The 18,576-nt window shown below is 54.2% G+C and overlaps 8 protein-coding genes across 8 annotated transcripts; 4 read left to right on the top strand and 4 right to left on the bottom strand.

The window, feature by feature from the left end:
• Positions 1-276: 276 nt before the first annotated feature.
• On the bottom strand, positions 277-2,440 carry EV422DRAFT_581928 (uncharacterized protein). The gene is made up of 2 exons (XM_053073393.1): positions 1,527-2,440; positions 277-1,461 (listed from the first exon to the last, which is right to left on the bottom strand). Exons 1-2 carry the CDS (start codon positions 1,964-1,966, stop codon positions 693-695), a joined length of 1,209 nt encoding a protein of 402 aa, XP_052920668.1. The 5' UTR covers positions 1,967-2,440; the 3' UTR covers positions 277-692.
• A 310-nt stretch (positions 2,441-2,750) lies between these two features.
• Positions 2,751-4,599, top strand: EV422DRAFT_548447 (uncharacterized protein; the record flags this gene model as incomplete). The annotated part of the gene is made up of 2 exons (XM_053071664.1): positions 2,751-3,113; positions 3,182-4,599. Coding segments are annotated over exons 1-2 (1,423 nt in total), but the record flags the coding sequence as incomplete, so codon positions are not given.
• A 4-nt stretch (positions 4,600-4,603) lies between these two features.
• EV422DRAFT_345356 (putative nudC protein) lies at positions 4,604-5,791 on the bottom strand. The gene is made up of 6 exons (XM_053066494.1): positions 5,579-5,791; positions 5,364-5,509; positions 5,228-5,276; positions 4,989-5,152; positions 4,814-4,897; positions 4,604-4,742 (listed from the first exon to the last, which is right to left on the bottom strand). Exons 1-6 carry the CDS (start codon positions 5,694-5,696, stop codon positions 4,704-4,706), a joined length of 600 nt encoding a protein of 199 aa, XP_052920666.1. The 5' UTR covers positions 5,697-5,791; the 3' UTR covers positions 4,604-4,703.
• A 1-nt stretch (position 5,792) lies between these two features.
• Positions 5,793-7,704, top strand: EV422DRAFT_345319 (thiolase-like protein). Its single transcript, XM_053066493.1, has 5 exons — positions 5,793-6,197; positions 6,290-6,305; positions 6,373-7,039; positions 7,101-7,285; positions 7,350-7,704. Exons 1-5 carry the CDS (start codon positions 5,994-5,996, stop codon positions 7,520-7,522), a joined length of 1,245 nt encoding a protein of 414 aa, XP_052920665.1. The 5' UTR covers positions 5,793-5,993; the 3' UTR covers positions 7,523-7,704.
• Positions 7,705-7,841: 137 nt separating this feature from the next.
• Positions 7,842-10,924, bottom strand: EV422DRAFT_510358 (uncharacterized protein; the record flags this gene model as incomplete). The annotated part of the gene is made up of 12 exons (XM_053068923.1): positions 7,842-7,935; positions 8,000-8,169; positions 8,241-8,519; positions 8,546-8,645; positions 8,669-8,901; positions 9,013-9,266; positions 9,429-9,464; positions 9,531-9,696; positions 9,903-10,209; positions 10,250-10,393; positions 10,601-10,793; positions 10,849-10,924. The coding sequence occupies 12 exons, from the start codon at positions 10,922-10,924 to the stop codon at positions 7,842-7,844; spliced, it is 2,052 nt and encodes a 683-aa protein (XP_052920664.1).
• EV422DRAFT_581923 (uncharacterized protein) lies at positions 10,883-14,104 on the top strand. Its single transcript, XM_053073392.1, is given in 5 exon segments — positions 10,883-10,991; positions 11,060-11,159; positions 11,223-12,131; positions 12,198-13,499; positions 13,519-14,104. The coding sequence occupies 3 exon segments, from the start codon at positions 11,223-11,225 to the stop codon at positions 14,095-14,097; spliced, it is 2,790 nt and encodes a 929-aa protein (XP_052920663.1). The 5' UTR covers positions 10,883-10,991; positions 11,060-11,159; the 3' UTR covers positions 14,098-14,104.
• Positions 14,105-14,308: 204 nt separating this feature from the next.
• On the bottom strand, positions 14,309-16,242 carry EV422DRAFT_581922 (uncharacterized protein; the record flags this gene model as incomplete). The annotated part of the gene is made up of 4 exons (XM_053073391.1): positions 15,381-16,242; positions 14,884-15,313; positions 14,568-14,619; positions 14,309-14,430 (listed from the first exon to the last, which is right to left on the bottom strand). The coding sequence occupies exons 1-4, from the start codon at positions 16,139-16,141 to the stop codon at positions 14,309-14,311; spliced, it is 1,365 nt and encodes a 454-aa protein (XP_052920662.1). The 5' UTR covers positions 16,142-16,242.
• Positions 16,243-16,407: 165 nt separating this feature from the next.
• On the top strand, positions 16,408-17,878 carry EV422DRAFT_572508 (uncharacterized protein; the record flags this gene model as incomplete). Its single annotated transcript, XM_053073138.1, has 3 exons — positions 16,408-16,457; positions 16,553-17,112; positions 17,259-17,878. 3 exons carry the CDS (start codon positions 16,408-16,410, stop codon positions 17,876-17,878), a joined length of 1,230 nt encoding a protein of 409 aa, XP_052920661.1.
• Between the last annotated feature and the right edge of the window lie 698 nt (positions 17,879-18,576).

The following is an 18,576-nucleotide window of genomic DNA, read 5'->3' as shown; positions in this document are numbered from 1 at the left end:
TTTTACATACGAACTGGGCAATCTCTCTCGCTCATCAACCTGTGTTTGCCTTTGGCTCTGGCGATTTCAGCAGGAAGCCAGGCTGGCGACGACCACATCCTGCTGTCCCTGTCAAGGCTCTCGCATACACTTCAGCCGTTGCCAGGGCCACCACCCTTATCATAAGCGAGCGGGGCAGCTCCATCAACTGTCATCCGGCAATCCAAGGGTATGAGGCCTAGCCTCCCAAACCAAGTCCTGCTTTCCCTGATGAATACATGCACAAACTCAAGCACCCTGAAACGCAGTGGTTCAAGTGCAGTCACCAGAAGCGCTGCCGATGACACCATGAACCCGGAAGACATGCGTTGCGCCACTACTGTTGCCTCGAAGATGAAGACCAATGGGTGCTGACCTCAAGATGCCCCGCAAGAGAAGCATAGATGGGCCACGAACGACGCCTCTGCAGCTCGGGATAAGGGATGAGTGAGAGAGGCGAGACATTTTGGCGCAAGTGTTCATCCGGAGGCAGGAGGGGCAACTTGTATTGAGGCCACATTTCGATTGAAGAATGAGTGTAAGTTTATGTACATAAGGGGGCTTCTAATGCGATGCCCTGTAGAAATACATTGTCCTCAACCCCACTGAACATCTAGCTACCTGGCGCGTCAATGTCAGATGATGGCCATGGGGCATGGTGTAGAAAACCAGTCTCAGTCAGTGAATGAGGCGTCGGAAGCCGACGGACCATCCAGCAAATTGTCATCCGACGTTGGAAACATCTTCTCCGCCGGCGGAGCCGTTAAGTGACTCGAAAGCCCAGGCGACCTTCGCTGGGGGCGGAATACAGAATGACGCGAGTCCAATTCCGTACTCGCCGTTGATGCAACGTCCGCATGCAGCGGCACGGCAAGCTTCTTGTTGTGGATGTACTTTCGAAAGCTCGACGGGTCTTTCGCTAACGACACGACTGGGCTGCTAGTCTGCTTTTGGTCAATTGGAGATGTTACGTAGTTGTCGGGCATGTCGACGGAACAGGAGTCGGATGGCATCGAGGACGGGTTGGTGATGTCTGCTTGTCGTGGTGCGTGTCGGGGTCTGTTGCTCAGGACTTCCTTGCAAAGGAGTAAATCGATGAAGAAGATGATGCCAAAATGATACTTTAGTGCGTAGGCCAGGTTCTGCACCGCGGTCACCGCGGGATGTGCTTCAATCCGATTGTCGACGTAGGTCAGGGCTATAACCAGGATGACGGCGTTCATGTAAATCACACGGGAGATGTTCCCGACCACAATGAAATGAAGGAAGCCGAGGAAAGGGGCTAGGGGCCTAGAGAGGCTGTCTTCTCGTGAAAGAGAGGCGGAGCCTCCGTTGGTTTTCTGAATAGCCAATGTGTCGCGGATCAAGAAGGTGGTGAGGACCGTATCGATGAGGACAAGCGTCATGTAGTAGACTGCGTGGGCGATGTAGATTGTATAGTTCCTGCATGTGAGGCACAGAATTAAGAGGGATGGTGACGACAAGTCACTGGAGGAGTTTCAATTTACCATATTATTCTTTGCGTGACCCTCGTCACTACGATCCCTCCTCGCGCCATGGCAAAGATCACCGCCATTGCCACCAGCAGCCGGTGATTGCGGCGTTTCATTGCGGGGGTCGACGCGAATACCTCAAGCTTGTATAGAGTCGTTATTGCGGCCAAAAACTCTGACAAGCTCCAGAAAAGCTCAATAGGAACAAGCAATGCATAAAATCGGGTGTCAGACAGACGATCTATGTTCCGATAGTAGTTGTGGAGAGTGACGAAGACCACGCCGCAGGTCCCGAATACCGAGGATAATGTTGCGCATCGCAGGAATTTGTTGGATCGAAAAAACTGGATCCCATACAGGCAAACCGCCGAGTTGAACAGGAAAGAAATGAACTTGAGGTCCGACATGAGGGACAGGAACTCCGTCCCATCGTTGATCGTGGTTACCGGCCTCATTGCGAGATGCTGGCTGGCGAATGGTCTGCTGAATGGTCTCCCACAAGGTATGACATGGATGTCGATCAAGAACGTTGAAGCGCGAGCTCCCTTTCCCCCGTAGCAATATGCCTGGCCCTCGTAGCCTTATGGTTTTCCCGCGTTCATCAATCCGGTATTCGTATCTTGAATATCGGCAGTGATTGATCGCGGACTTCTACAGCGTACACGGCCCTCCGAGCGCCCCATGATGATGCTCTCTCGAAACTCCAGCACCGGGTTTTACCGTACTTTAAGCTTCTGGGTGTCTCCAAGTGAAATCCCCCCTCCGCGAGTCCGCGTAGATGTCACAAATCGGGAATAAGCGTAACTATCACCCACACATCTCGGTTTTCTGCGTTCAGACAACCATGGGTCGTGCCCAGTGCCAAGTGCAGTATGCAATTTTGCCACTTTTTGCCGATCACATTCCCTTTGAACAAGGTAGTATGTATGGCGATGGGCGGTGTTGAGGAGTTCTGGCCTTCCCAGGGACAGCTGTGTGTTTCCCGTGCCTCCGGCCGGCCATTGACAGCGCACTTTGACAGCGCGTAGACCTGCTGACTCCTGTAAAAGAGAAAGTTGGATAAAATAGGAGGAAAAAGTCACGTGGTTGCTGCTGTACCACTGGATCGGGCTGTGGGGCTGCGGTCAGGTTCAGCAGTGAATCAGCACCGCCCCCGCTTGCGACAAAGAGAATCGGAATGTTCCAAGGGCCGCATGGGGCTAAGAGGCTTTGCCTTTTGCTTTCTTCTTGGACGCCTTTCACCGTTCACGCAAAAAAATCATAAAGCGCACGCCGTATCCCAACTTCCCAACGGGCTTGAAAGGACCTAGTCAGCAACTGCGGATCTTCTCACCAACTTCACCTGGCCATCGCCCGCAGAACAGACAGGCAGCTCAACCTCATCCCCAATTCCGACAACACACCTGTGTAGCACGATGTTGTCCTTGCGCTCCCTTCCCTTGCTGCTGGTGACGGCGACGGCCGTCGTCGCTCAACTCGCTAACTACAACTGCGACGCAACTGCCTGCAAGGCGCCCGCATGTCGCTGCGCTAGCGCCACACCACCCGTCGACGATCCACCCATGTTCTTGACGTTGACATTCGACGACTCTGTTCAGGCTTGTGAGTAACCTGCGGAAGAACCCGTGTCGCTGTTTTTGAGTGCATTCTGTTAACACCTTCGTTTACAGCGGTGTGGAAGCAAGCTCAAGCGCTCTTTGCCAACCGCAAGAACCCCAACGGGTGCCCCGCTCGGGCAACATGGTACACTCAAGTGGATTACAGCGACCCTTACATGGTAACGCAGTGGTACGCTCAAGGCAACGAAATCGCCGACCACACCATCACCCATAGCTTCCCCACCAACGCTGAGATCGTTGGGATGGCAAAGTGGGCCAACGAACTTGCGGGTATTCCAAAGAGCAAGATCAAGGGTTTCCGCTTCCCCTTGTTGAATTACACCGCCGAGGCCTTTGGAAGGCTGTCCTCGTTGGGCTTCGAGTACGAGTCGAGCCTGAGTGCTACTGGGCCCGACAATGTCTGGCCTTACACCCTCGACTACGGAACTGTCAATGCCTGTCTGGGAGCCATCAACATCTGCGGACAAGATCTTAAGGCAAAGGGCATGTGGGAGATTCCCATGTACAGTGCCATGGACCCCTACAATCTCCCAATCTTGACCGCTCCTACGGCACCCGCACAGGTCACTGCGAACTACAAAACGGATTTCGACAACCACTACAAGACCGGCCGCGTCCCGTACGGAGTCTACCTCCACCCAACATGGTTGACCGCAAACACCCCTGGCCAGCCTGACGGCACTGCCAAGCTCGCGGCCGTCAACGCTTTCCTCGACTACGCCATGGCCCAGCCCAACACCTGGATGGTGACCGGATCCCAACTGATCGAGTACATGAAGAACCCCGTCCCAGCGGCCCAGCTCGCATCCCAGCCCTACATGAACTGCCAGCCCAACCCTGCTCCACCAACGACGATCTGCAATGGTCTCGCTGGTGATGCCGCTACTGGCAACGCCGCACCCGAGACTTGCAACTTCGCCACTGGTGCGTTCCGAACATGCTATGGATGCCCGTCGGCGGTACCTTCCCTCGCGGATGCGTCCCCTGCCTCCACATCCACACGTGCGCGTGTTCCCGCCACCTGTGATCCACTCTGGTGGGATCCCATCGCTGCCAAGTGCCTGTGTACGGTCGCTGCGTGCGCTCCGGGCGTTGACCCAACCGGCGCCCCTGGAAACACCACCGTGGGCACAAACTCCACCGCGTCTGCCAATGGGACCACGCCCAGCAATGGAAGCTCTGGAAGCTCGGGGAACAGCACCACCAATGCCAAGAACTCTGCATCCTCGGTGATGTCTGGTCTCGGTACTGCGGCAGCTGTCGTTCTGGGATCCGCTTTGGCGTTGATCTGAACCAACTCTTTTTGGTTCATTCCGGCGTAATCTTTCCGGCGTATGTCCCGCTAGGGATTGCACATATAAGTTCACCACCATAAGTTTGGCTGCGGATTCTTCGTTGGATTCTCTGTCCCTGATTAAATGTAGATCCGCTGCTTCGTTTCTTCCTTCGCAAAATATGTATTCTTTACGGTTGGATTGAGACTGGTAGTTACAGCTACCAAATATATTCTGAATACTCTGACCTAAACCTATTTCCCCTATTTACACTCGATGCGCGTAACTCCCGCTATCGTTTAGGCGAACTTTGCTTGGCTGAAGTCCATTTCGGGGTGCTGGGAACACAGATCTGCATGAGCATTGGAGACACGATTGAGTGCTGCGCATAAGAGCTACTGTGACTTACCGCATCCTGGAACTTCTTCAGCATCTCTGCCTTCTTTTGCTCGTCGCTGGTTGGTTTACCCATCTGTTTCTGCTGTTGGTCGAACTAAAGGATGTGCAGGATTATGTCAGGGCCACTAGCTCGCGTTCCAGAAGCACAGATGTCCCCTTCAAACTGGCGCTGCACTTGCACCTACCATCATCTTCTCAACCATCCCCCTCGTCTCGCCATCCAAGTCGCCCAATTTCGAGTTCTCAGGCTGGATCTTCGTTGTGTCGATTGCGGGGTGATGTGTCAGGACGTGCTTCCACCACTCCATCTTGTTGATCTTTTCGAGGTGGATTTCTAGTTCTCCGTTTTCTATCGGTTTATGATGGCGTGAGTTAGATGATGTTTGCGGGCCCGCGTATATCGCGAGGGATGGTGGATACATACCAATCAGCCATGTGCTCTCCTCCAGCTTTATGTCGTTGCATAGCTCTCCCTAAAACATCCCATCACATGCAGTCAGCTACACATGCCTTCTCGCAATCCTCCAACCCTGTGCGCATCGCAAATCCCTCCCACCCACCTCCATGATAGGCTCAGCACCCTTCAACCCAACTTTCAGCGATCTTTTCCCAATCGTAACAGCCAGATCACGCCCGCGGGTCCCTTTTGGCAGCTGCACGGTCACGTCCACGTCTTGGAGGGTTTGGCGCCATTTGTATGGGAGGGCTGTGATGGAGTTCGGAAAGATGTTAGATGGGTCTGAGGGATGGGATGATGGAGTCACGGGAGGCATACCACTCTGTTCGTCCTCCTCGAGCTTCTTGCGGGCGGCGTCGTATTCTGTACGTTCGGATTCGGAGAGCTTGTCGTATTCATCGACGGTGAGCTTTTTGGATGCGTCTACGGTCATCATGTCGCTTTCCGGGGTGCTTTAGGGATGTTGTTGTGGGCAATGGCATGAAGGTCGAGGGCACCTTTTGAAAGTGAGCGCGTTGAATCGTTGATGAGATTTCCGCTATTTCCGCGTCGTTCTCTTCGCTTCCGTTTCTCGCCGACAACGACAACGACACTTGCTCAAGTCGTTGACCAGCCGACTTACTAAGCGGTTTACAACGCTGAACCCGGTCGCTGAAGCAGGACAGAGTACTTCTCTATCCCAGGCGTCGCCTCGTCTCCATATCCAAGACACTTTCCACACCGAAACGCCACCATGCCTCCAATTCGGATTCCCCGCTCCGTGAGGCTCATTGCTACCGGCATGACCCCGCTGAACCCTCGCTCAACAGCCGCTAAGGTCTCCCCAAGTAATCTGATGCAGCAGGCGCTTAGGTTAGCACTGGATAACGCTGGACTTGGGCTCAGGGATTTGAATGGGCTCATTGCGGTGCCGTCGCTCGCTGATACGCACTTCATGGTGCGTAGCGTCGGAGTTTACTGTTCAAAGCGACTACTGGTGTTCAGTATGCTAATCAGTTTCGTTTCAAATCACGGTGTCTGGAAACGTAGGAGGCGCATTACCTGGGTATGTCCTGTGTGCCGCGTCTTGTCACTGACACCTACGACTTCTAACGAGGTCGAAACCACTCCAGCAACGCAAGTGGGCATGCTTCCCGGCAAAAGCAAAATCGTCCGGACTGTGGACACTGGAGGAGCTGGCCCGGTAACAGGGCTGTTAGAAGCGAAGCGCATGATCATGTACGAGGGTGCCGATTTGGTAGCCGTGGTCGCCGGCGACGCGGTCAAAAACCTCACAGGGGAGGAGTTCTTGAAAAGGGCCGACCAAACCTGTAACCACCCCGCCGCCGAATTGCCTTCTCCGGTGATTCCGTCAGGATACGACAGGATAGCACAGTACCAGATGAAGAACTTTGGGATCACGCGAGAGCAGCTCGCCGCGTCGTCGGCGCTCATGTCAATCATGGCTTCACGGCATCCTTCTGCACTTACGAGGAAACCGAGGACGATCGAAGAGATCTTGTCGGCGAGGCATGTGGCGCCCGTGACGAGTGTGCTTGAGTGCGCTAGGAGAGCAGATGGAGGCGCGGCGTTATTGCTAGCGAGTTCAAACTTCCTCGAGCGCAAGGGGATAGCGAGGGATACTGGAGTCGTCGTGATTGGGGGCGGAGAGGCATCTGGCCCGCTTTTCCCGCCGAAGAGCATCGATGACATGAACGAGGACATGTTTTCATGTGAGGAAGCCGCTGGTGTGGCGTATGAGGAGGCACAATTGGGTCCAAGGGATATTGACTTCTTTGGGTTAGTAAACGGACTATCATTGGCAACGGACTTCCGCTCTAACATCGTACGATTTTGGCAGACTGTATGACTGCTTCCCGATCTGCTTGATCCGCGCTGTCGAGGCTGTCGGTCTGGCTCCCAAAGGTCACGGCGGTGCCTACGTGGAAGAGAAGTATCACCAGATTTTGGATGGTCTGAAGAGGGATCCGGAGGGGTTCCACCCACAAGATGTGTTTCCTGTGAACACGCACGGTGGATTACTAGGCTCGTACTCCCAGTCTTTTCTTATTGATTGGGGAATTGCGATATTGACACCGCTCCTTTACAGCGTTCGGAGCGCCATGGGAAGTCCCAGCCATGTACAACATCATAGAAGCTTTCGCACAACTCACCAACCGTGCCGGACCTGAGCGACAGATTCGTAATGCCCGAAGGGCTCTCGTTTACGGGAACGGAGGGATTTTCAGCGCAAGTGCTGTGGCATTGCTTAGCCGCTTATAAACGGGTCTCGGGACCAATGTTTTTCGAGAAGTTAGAACTCCGAATTTACGCGTGAAGGACACGTCGTATTTGCCATTTTGACAGGGTCGTGTAATAGATCTGGATAGATTACATAATAGATTGACAGGCTTGTTTACCTCATCCTCGTTCTCCGCTCTGGCCATCTTCCCCATCTCTCTGTGAAACCTATCCAATCACTACCGACCGGAAACGTCAAGCGGGAACGGGTGAGAAGGACATACTCCGAATGCAAGCTGCGTGTAGGTGGTGAGTAATAATGTTCTTTGAGCGCTCTTTGGCTGAGGTTTACTCGAATATCTTATCCAGTCTTTCGTTCTTGGCTGCACGTGAACCAATCGGAATCGGCGGAACGTTCGAGCGAATGAAGACTTTTCTTGATCTCACTGGACATACTGTACACCTGCCATAGACACCTCGACGCGAACACCCATCCGGGCTTGGTTGACGCAAACTTACCCGTGGTTGCCAAAAAGACTCACGCCCACCACGGTGAAGGAGCCGACAATCCACGTCGTTGTTGGGGGCGACCCCAGCACAGCCACCTGCTGCTTTCGTGCTCGTGCTGAGTCACATATGTCTGCCTGTTGAGGTGTGATTCTTGGTCCTCCCGGGGAATTTGCAGCCCGCTACGATGGTCATTCGGGATATACGCGGACAAACCCGAAAAGTCACAGCTCTGTAACGGTAAAAATCGCACTGTAGTTGGCCCCTGCGATAAGTTCTGAACTTGGTAGAAGTAGGGGAACTGCCGATGCGGCAAGTCAAGCCTGGTGAAGGGAGAGAACGTGATTTTGGCGGCGGTGGACAGGGAGATGGACTTTGTTGCGCAGCTGAAGGCATTTGACGACCTCAGAGAGGAGGCTGAGAGCAAAAGGCGGGTTGGCTTGCGCTCGAGAATGAAGATAAGCGGAACATGGCACTCGAGGCTTGGGACCTGTTCCTCGGCCGCCGGACGCAATCGGTTCCCCCTCAACGACTTCCAGCCAGTCTACTGAGGCTCACAGCCCTGAAACGAACGATATTGAAGTATATGCTCTGGTGTTTTGGGTAGCGAGGTAGTTTTCTCCTGTCCCGTAAATCCCTCTTTGGTGAATACTGGTAGCTAGTGCGTTTAAATTTACATACAGTACAAACGCTGAAATGGAACGCGTGGGATCTTGAACGCGTTCCGGTCCCACACTACCCAAGCACCCGGACCGGACCCAACCTGCGGACCGTTGCAGGTACCCGGCAACGGTCCGCATCGTCCACCTTAGGATGGACGATTGTGGACTCCGGCGGACCCGGGCGGATCCCGAGACAGCGATCCGCCTAGTACCGCTACGGACGAAGGGCCAATCGAAAGCTGGGCCGATCCGCTAAAGAGACCGATATTCGTTGAGTTTACTACTTGATCCGGATCCAACATAGGAAAAGTTCCAGAACGCGTCGTTATTCGTCGACTGAGCCACTCCCAGCTGCATACTGACATTACCTGAACTCGCGAGAGTCGGATTCAGCATGGTGCACTGTACAGCAGCTGTTGAATTGATACTTAATGCACCACCACCGCTCAATTGCACATTACCAGAAATCGCCGCTGATGGAGCGCTTAAAGCTCCAATCGTAGTAAGTGCCCCAGCACCAGTAAGCGTAGCAGCAAGGGTCGCGCCACCGTACCAGTTCCAGGAGTACGCTGCTGTGTTTGTGGGAACCGTATGCCACACAGTATTACTATCTATTCCTATAGCGTAATCAGCCAAAGTCGAACTAATGCTCGGAAGAAGAACAATCTTACTTCCTACAGATCGGCTCGTCAATGTGGGAGGGCCGGTTCCTGAAGATGGAAAATACACTCTCGGGTTCGTAGCACCTAATACCAGGTCGCCACCAATTGTTAACGCACCCGTTAATGAAGCGGTAGCTGTAGCTGTGCTCGGTACTGTAGTTGTGTTGGTTAGCGTGATGGTTTTTGTTGAGTCGAATCCTCCGCCCCAGAAAAGCGTACCATCAAGATTCGCATTAAGAGCCTGACCGGCAGCGCTAGGTGCATTTGGTGGCATGACGATTGTGTATGTTTGTTGAGTGGCATCAGCGATGTTGACAGATATTGCTGTACCTGTCGACGACACTAGCCGGATACCACTTCCCGTGCCCGGCGAAACAATGGATAGCTGATCCAAGTAAGTGATAGGCATTTCACAGTCGATTGATTGCCGATTGCTGATTGCCCAATAGCTAATTGGTGATATGCAAAGCGAAAAAAAATGGGATCGCGGTAATCTCTTCACAAAGGTCGTAGGAAAGTGGGGGTAATGCGACGTTTTGCGACAACTGGTCCCCTACTGTTTCGGTCTGGGGTTCTTGACTTGTGTCGTACCGGGGCGGCCGCGACACGATTGGCTACTTGATTAGCATCATCGTCAGCTTGACGCAGCACAGCCTGAATCTGAGCCTCGGATATGTTGTTTCCTCCATGTCGACGTATAAGTCCAGCAAACCAGTCGTCTTCTCGACCCAGACGGGCTTGCTTTCGGGCTCGAATGCTCCTAGATTTTGCAGCTCGGATTGATGCTGTGTTGCGCTCTGGAGCAGATAAGCTGCTGCGTTTGGATCGTTTTTCTACCCTTGATTTCGGCTTTGGTACCACTTTGGTTCGTTTCTTGAGCCTTTCTCCATCGAGATTGCTACGAGCAATAGATAGTTTGGCCGCAAGACGTAGCATACCGATCTGAAGTCGGCGTTTCGAAGCGAGACACGAGGTCAGGGTCGGGGTTGTAACGGATTTTCGTCGTGCACTCGCTGCTAAGGTTCTGAAGCTTGGCGTTATGGAGGATCTGATACGGTGTGGAGCTTGAAGAATGACCCGGCCTGCAGCGTTGCGTACCTTTACCCCGAAATGTGCGGAATGCTGTGATCGGGAACGGGAACGGGATCGTACTCGGGAACGGGATCGTGACTTTGACCGGACTCTCGACCTGCGTCGGCTTCTTGACTTAGGACGTAGACATCGGTTTTGAGCTCCTCTCACGCTTCCTTGTGGACACTTGCGTCTGCATTTTCCCGACTCAGGGTTACGTTCCTGGTTTGCGTGCTTGCAAGGAATTGACAAATGGCGTCGTCTCCTGCTGGTGGTTAATAGCGCCATTTGCAAGTTTCCTTCTTCTTCTTGAAGGGGCAAGAAAAGAAATCTTTGTTGTGCATTGTGATGTTGTGATGTGGCAATATGGCAATGTGGGAATGACGACAGCAATGATGTTTTCTGCGTGACCTTGAATGGAAAATAAAGATGTAAAAAATAGCGTAGCATCAGCCTCAGCGCTCACATACGTCCGCGCAGTTGCGCCGCGACAACCTCGACAACTCCGCCGACGCTTTTTCCACAGCTCCTTTTTTCAACATTGCTTTTGCCAATGGCAAAACCACACACACCCAACTGACCTGAGACTCTGTGGGATAACTAAAACAGGTATGAGGAGCAACTCCAGCTGGTCTGTTGGAGAAAGTAATTACTTACCGCGAACTTTTACCAAGCAGAACTCCTCAACCACGCCAACCCTCAAACAACGTGCTACTAGGAAAACCTTTGGACCTCTGGATTCTACGTAACGGCTCTTCCCATTCTCAATGCACAAAGGTATGGAAAAGCTGGCCTTCTAATCTCAGAATGAGGTCACACAAACTGACTTGAGGATTGCAGATGCGGACCAGGACGCAAACTGCCGAGTTGCTGTGTAAGGCTGAGGATGACCGGAAAGACTATGCGTACTGTGATATCTGGAATACAGCAGCGGATAAGCCCTGCTCCAAAGCTCAAGTGCAACGCCGTCGTGTTGAAGCAAAGGGCATTCACCGCCAATTCACGCTGTCGAGCACGGATATGCGCTCCTGGCTTGGAAGTTCCAACGGTAGTTTCTGTTTGCGGGCTCCCACGGGTGACCTTCCCAATACTGTCAAGCTGTATGGATGCAAAACATGCATGAAGGCAGTGAGAGCAGAGAGACAGCGCAGGGTAGCCAGTGACAGGCCTTCTGCCGGTGACAATGAGGACGGCACTCTTCCCCCCAGCGGCGACAGCACTCCTCCCCCCAGCAGCGATGCTGCCAACCTGCCCCCGCCCACTGTGCGCACTCAGTCTCACGTTGATATTTGCCTCCCAAAGCAACCCATGCGCCCGCTTCAGTTGAAGTTTCAAGGTGTTGCCCCTCCTGACGCCGAAGCTCGCCGCAGCCGGTCCCGCACAACATCTGATGTCCTCGAGGGTTCATCAGCAAAGCCGTGGGACAAACTGGAGATGTTGTTTTTCCTTGGACTCACGGATGAGGTTGAAGATGAAGATGAGGGGGATGACAGGATTGACGAACCAACGACGCCGGGGCCTGAGGGGAGGACCTACGCAGCAAAGCTGCAGATGCTCATGGAGAATCCACTTGAGGACGAGCACGGGCAGCTTCTTTTCCCTATCGGAAACATGGAACGGTTTATTGATCACATGAATACCACATGCGATGGGCTGTTTGACATGAAGATGACCATGGTCGTCGGGGACGTGCCTCTGAAGCCCAGCTCAAAGTGGAGTGAGAAACACCGTGATAGGATCTGCCGCAGAGTGTTCATCTCGATCCTGCTCGATCTCAGCACCCGACACCTTTGTGCAAACTACCTCCAGCGCTAGATGTCCACCCAGCTCCAGCTTTCCAACGTCAGCACCGATCAGCAGACAAAGATCGCCAGGGTTGGCCTCTCCCTTGTCCCGCAACACAACACTGTCCAAGCGCAGGCTGCCATTGCCGCTCACGAAGGGGACGTGTCCGCGCGACTTGCGCTTCCCAACACATCCGCCGTGGTTCTCGTTGATGATTTCAATTGGCATCAGGGGAGAGGCACGCCAAATGAGCAGGGAAAGCGATCGATCACCCGGACAACAGCAAATGTTGGAGTGCGTACTTGGGATGTCTCACAGATGCCTCGCCTACCCTCTGGGCTGGGGCCGTTGCGCCCCAATTTTCACACAATCGGGTTTGCAGAGGATCAACATGTTCTTTCGCAGTATTGTCGGCTGTTGGATCGGACACTGACATCCTACATTGTCAAACGTGGGAACGGAGGGGAAATACGCCAGATGTATGACACCCGGCGCTTGGATTGGGTGTGCTCCATCAAAAACTTTGTGGCGTTGGCAAGCGAAGACAACCCGATGAAGTCTGATGAGGATATGGTGAAGCTTTATCAGGAGACGATCATCCCAAAACTTCGGCCATATATTGATGAATCGCCAATTGTTGTATCCGGAGACTTCTACATCTGGATGGGAACCCTTAAGTTCCTCACGGGCTCTGCGGAGGGGGAGCGACACTCCGGAAAACTCTTGGATTGGCCTGGATCGTTTCACATTGCCTTGAACATGCAGGAAGCAGCAAAGAAGCACTGGTTCCCCCTTCTTAAGATCCTTTACGAAGCGGCATTTCTGGGTTTCGTTTGTCCACAGGTCAATCTGCGTCCCATTCAACGTGTTCTCCTGCTGTCTCTCGCACTTCAGGCATGGCAGCTTGCTCACACGCCGACGTCGACAGCCCCGATGGCGCATGACTACAGTTGGGGCGGAAATGTTATCCGTACCTTCTTCGAGGAGCATCTACCGCTCATGCTCGACGCACCAGTGATTATCACATCCCTCAACCACGATCACTTTGAGGAATTCCTTGTTCGCAGCCTCCCGTTCTTCATACAAATGGGGAAGAAGAACTACGTGACAATCATCCTTTGCATTCTTGGGCGCATGGGCTTCTACCGTGTGCACAACATCCCGCTTTACGAATGGATCCAAAACAACTTCCGGCATCTCAGTGAGGAGGCCATCAAACTCTGGCATTCAGTCATCCGTCCCCTTATTCATCCGACGATGCAGCAGAATCAAGCCAAGCAGCAAGTCATGTTCAAAGCTGCCCTCCAAGAAGCCGATGCTCAGGAAGCGGCAGTACTGAATCTTCGCCGAGGCAAGCTACGGGGAGCAAACGCCGGGACGTCGTTGTTCCAATTCCGCAAAAGACCAGGAGTGCAACCTCCAGGCTGCGGCGGATAAGCTTCTCAGCATTCTTGACCAGATAATCGTCTACAAAAAAGACCATGGCGGCCCAGCCTACAAGAGGGAATCAAGGACAGCTGGCAAGAATCCGGTGACCACGCGGTTGTATCGTTTCACCGCAGAGCCTGACGGCCTGCTGCTAGGCGAGGCAGTCATCCCACTCACCCAGCGACGCCCAAATGCACAAGGCCACACCGTAGTCAAGGTTGGAAAGCATGTTGACATCACTCGATATGCATTCCCATGCGACAACGCTGGTCATAACACCCCCTGCCAGCCCCTTTCCTGCGGTTGTTGCCGTCACCGCAGCAGTGTTCGAGCGATGTTCAAGCAGAGCAAGTGCCCAAACTGCTTTGCTATCACGAAGGAAATCATGCAGGCCGTTGTCGCAGATCGTAACAGCAAGGTGCAAGAGTGGAGTCAGGCTGGCGTTGCGGGAGAGGAAAGCGATGAGGAGCCCTCTGTCTTTGACGTTGACAAAGCAAGTTAAAGTAGGCATTTGTTTGTTTTTAAGAGAAAATATAAAAAATGTAATGGAACAGTTTTGAAGAGCGGCCTCTGGCGCACATATCCTACTACAATACTTGGGGTGGCCGTTGCGTGTGTGCAGAGGCCGTGGGGTTGCGACAAGAGATGTCTGTTTATTCTGCGCGGAAGACCGAACGACACGCTTGCCGAAGACGTATGTGAGCGCTGAGGCTTCAACCTTGTTCAGCGTCGGTCAGGACGCTAGCGACGACGCCAAAGCCGGCTTGTTCGGTAATCACTTTATAACCGAGATGTACGATTTCTTCGCATAATCTTTCAAGAGGGAGGTGCATATCTAGGACATGATTATGCTCATCGAGATAGTCGTCAAAGAATTGACGTAACTTATTCTCGTCTTCAAAAGTTTCAACAGTGAACTCGCCATGTTTATAGTAGACCGAAAAAAGGAAGCCAAGCAGGATTTCGTATTACCGTCACTGCCACCAGAACCGGGCGATGCACCGAGGCTAGGGGCAGGGCAGGGCTTGAGACCCGTAGTAATATACATAAAGCAAGGGGCCTTCAAGAAACGTCGGTTCTCGTTCGTTCTTATTTGTATAGGATTTTAAAGCAAGGGGCCTTCAAGCAACGTCGGTTCTCGTTCCTTTGATTTCTTCGGAACTCGACAAAGAATGCCTGGCGTGGCGCTGTGCTTTCATCAACCTAACATTTATTCGGCGCCCTGGGACATCCGGTGCCGCCAGCACAACTCCCCATGCAAGGTTCGGTTCCTACAGCACCTGCCCACGAGCAAGATCTTTTTGCATTGTCGCGTGCGACCGCTTTCCGCCAGAATCCTTTCGAACTTGACTCGGGGAGTGGGAATAGGATCCGCATAAGACTCGACAACTATGAGCTGCTGCTCAGTATCGTCAATCCAATCCGTGATCCTTCCGCAGGCGTCGGCAGCGTAGATTTTGTTATCGCGTTCGATTCGGAAGGGTGGGATGTCTGTCGACGTCCCGTCAAACGACATGACGGCCCAAACGGAGTTCGCTGCGATGAGTGTGCACGTCAAAACCCCGAACGGTTTGTAGAAGTCTAGGAAGGCTTGCTCGCTCTCTTCGCTGTCCGACAAGTTGGGCACGTGTTCCCCATACTCAAATTCCGAGAAAGAAAGACCCCTCTTGAAGCTATCGACGACATCGTCAACTCCCGAGTTCGGCAGCACCACGTTTCTATCAAGCGATTAGTCAAGTGTTCGCATAAGTTTGAGTGCGCGACCCCAACTCACTCCCTTTGTACTTGTAGGGCAGATCGGTGTCCCACTCGTATCTGTCGGCAATCATTTCGCGGATCGCCCCCATGCGGATAGCTGCAGAGTGGGAGTCTTCGATTTCGACCCCAAATCCCAGTAGGTGGAAGGCAACCCGGCTGAAGAATGGGCTTGACAGCAGCGACGAAAAGGTGGGCTTTTCAATCGAGATGTGCCCGTGTAACCCGGCGACGTCAATTCTATCCATGCCCGACATCAGCGGTGCCAGCTGCACAGCGGCCTCGTGGACGATACGAACCGGTCCGTCAAGGTCTGAGGCTCCTTCCCAATCTGCTGTCAGGTCGGCAAGCCCTGCGGCGGCGTGGATACGGCACGGGTAGACTTGCGGCATCTGGAAGATGTGCCGCAGGTTTTCGAGGAACGTCGCCTCGCTCATGCGTTCCGTGCAGATCAAGGAGTAGTGGGCGTTTGTGGTCTGTCGAACCCCGCCTTTCTTGAGCGCTTTGTCTTTCGCGTTTTCCCAAAACTTCAAAGGGATCTCGCCGTCGAGAACGACGGCTATTCCGTTTGGCAGGTCAAAGGGGAGCTGGACAAACTGATAACATTTCCCCTCCCGCAGGGCGGTGGTTAGGTACAGATGGTTGTCGACTTGCGGAATGAACAGAGAGAGGGCGTATGGCGTAAACTGCCATGTCGGTGTTGGAACAATGGTGAGTCCATCGTCGTCGACGCCATAGTCCTTGTTCTTGATGGCGGTCGGCACAGGCCCGATGTAGTCACCGCTTTCCATGCGATGCAGAGAAGCAGTGACACTGGTCTTGTGAAGGATCCGAGTCACGGGACACTGCACGTGACTGCGAACTTCATCTTTTCTTCCTTCCCGTTTAAAAGCACCTCCTGAAAAGTGGTTCTTCTTCTTGTACTTTATCATCAACGGAGTCTCTCTTGTTACATGGTAGCACCACTCTTCTTTGAACGAAGAACGACGACGACTCCCGCCAACGCAAGCCCTTTTTTTTCTGCCCACTTCACCCCTCAAAAGTTCCGTACAACACCATGGCCAAACGCACGACCAAGATGACCAAGACGGCGAAAGCGCAGTTTCAGTGGAGTCTGGAAATCCCAACTCCGACGACGTCACCTCCAACCGCCCTGTGCGCAACGACGACGAACACGGCGAACCTCCCGCCTCCCCGACCAGCGTTCAGGCCGACAGCCGCGACGAGGAGGCCGAAGACTCGGACGCCCAGACCGACCAGGTCGACCAAGGTTCCCACGCCGAGCAAATTGACGAACCTTCTCAGGACGACCAGGAAGAAGAGGAGAACCACGACGGCGAGCTTAACCCCCAAGGTCTCCTCGAACTCATGGCCCAGATGGAATCCAACTTCGCGGACGTTGTCAACGAGACTCGTGAACAAGCGGCAGCGGACAAAGCGGAACTACTCGCCCGCCAGGCTGACCTCCTCCGTCTGGTGAAAGAATCCCACGCCAAGGCTACCGCCGCAACCCTGCGCCTTGAACGTCTCCTCACCCAACAAGCCCAGCAGAACGCCGGCCCGACCCAGTCCAACCAGAACCGGGCCCCTTCTACCTTCAGCAACATCCGCCCCGTCCACCGCACGCTGGCCTCACCCGCCCCGTCCCACCTGCCCTCCCCGATAACCCCTCCGGAACTACAGAACCGCGGCGACACAACCGGCTTCGTTGACGAAGGCCCGATCGCCAAATCTCTCCGCGAAGGCCTCGCCACGTTTGACGGTATGTCCCGATCCACCAAGTCCGCGACTGAATTCTCACACGCCTCGACCGCTGCTTCGCCGCGACCCCCGCCGTGCCGGATATCATGAAGATCTCGCTTGCCGCCTCGAAGCTCAAGGACTCCGCCGATCGTTGGTACGAACAAGCGGAACCCACCATCCTCACCTGGGAGGCTTTCAAAGAGGGGCTCCGTACCCGCTTCATCCCCGCCAACGCCGAAGAACACGCGCTACTTGCCCTCGAACGCCTCACCCAGACGGGCTCCATCGATGAGTACTACCAGAAGTTCTCCACCCTCCTCCTCGAAGTCCCTGAGATGACGGATAAGCAGGCCTGTTGCGCATTCCGTAAAGGCCTCCGCCAGGGCATCCAACGGTTGCTCGCTGCCAACCCGACCAGCCTTACGATGTCCCCCGCCGAATTGGTTACGCTGGCCGATAGCGTCTACTCCGTCGACAGCGCACGCCGCGATGAAGCCAGCAGGGACAAGAGACCGCCCCTGAAACAATGGCCCCCATCGAACAAACGTGCGGCGGTTGACCTGGTAGGCACCGGCCCCGCGACCAAGCGTCTCAAGAAGCTTACAAACGACGAGCGTCAACGTCTCCGCGACCAAGGGGCCTGCTTCCGTTGTCGCCAACCCGGCCACATGCAGAGCGACTGCCCTAAGTACACCAAGGCTCGCATCCAGGCGATCACCTCCGACACACACAAAACGACCGACCACCATGAAGATCCGCAGACCACCCAGGGGGATTTTCCGTGAGGCCTGCTAGTGCGACGAACTGCGCAGGCTCCTCCCACCCAAAGTCGACCCCCGGACAGTACCAATCAGACCCCCTTGGACCCTGCTGCGGCGACCTCGAGGAACACCACCTCACCGGCCCCCGCTGGGAGCGCCCCCAAAGAACCCAACAAACCCCAGACAACCCCGAAAACCATGACCCCCACGACCCACCGCCACGCACGGCCCCTGAACCAACGGCACTACCCGGACATGAATGCATACCCTCCCAGCACGGTTCCCCATTGTCTCCAAGAAGAAGCCTCCCAGATACTTGAAATCATTGTAGCCGACCTGATGGCACGACATACCCCGCCCACGGACACACCCCCTGAACCCCCTGACCCCCCCGGACCCCGAGCCTACCTTGCCGAGCTCCGCACTCACCAACGAACGACGGGCCCAGCCATCGCTGAGGCCGCGCTCACAGTCACCGGCTTCATCAACGGCGTTCTCGCCACGATCCTGCTCGACACCAGATGTACCACCTACATACTCAACGACCAGTTCGCACAGAAGCACGGCTTCACCCTACGCCCTACCAAGATCACCCTAGAGTACGCTGACCGCGACTCTTCGGGTACATTGTCCAAGTACACCGTGGCAGAACTGCGCCTCAATGAGTACACCGAACGACTCCCATGGATTGTAGCCCCGATACGCTACGATGCCATTGTCGG

Source organism: Fimicolochytrium jonesii (assembly GCF_025526975.1).
Source record: "Fimicolochytrium jonesii strain JEL569 chromosome Unknown EV422scaffold_47, whole genome shotgun sequence".
NCBI classification, from domain to species: Eukaryota; Fungi; Chytridiomycota; class Chytridiomycetes; order Spizellomycetales; family Powellomycetaceae; genus Fimicolochytrium; species Fimicolochytrium jonesii.
The sequence above is the reverse complement of the archived record's forward strand: the minus strand, read 5'-3'. Positions and strand labels throughout refer to the sequence as shown.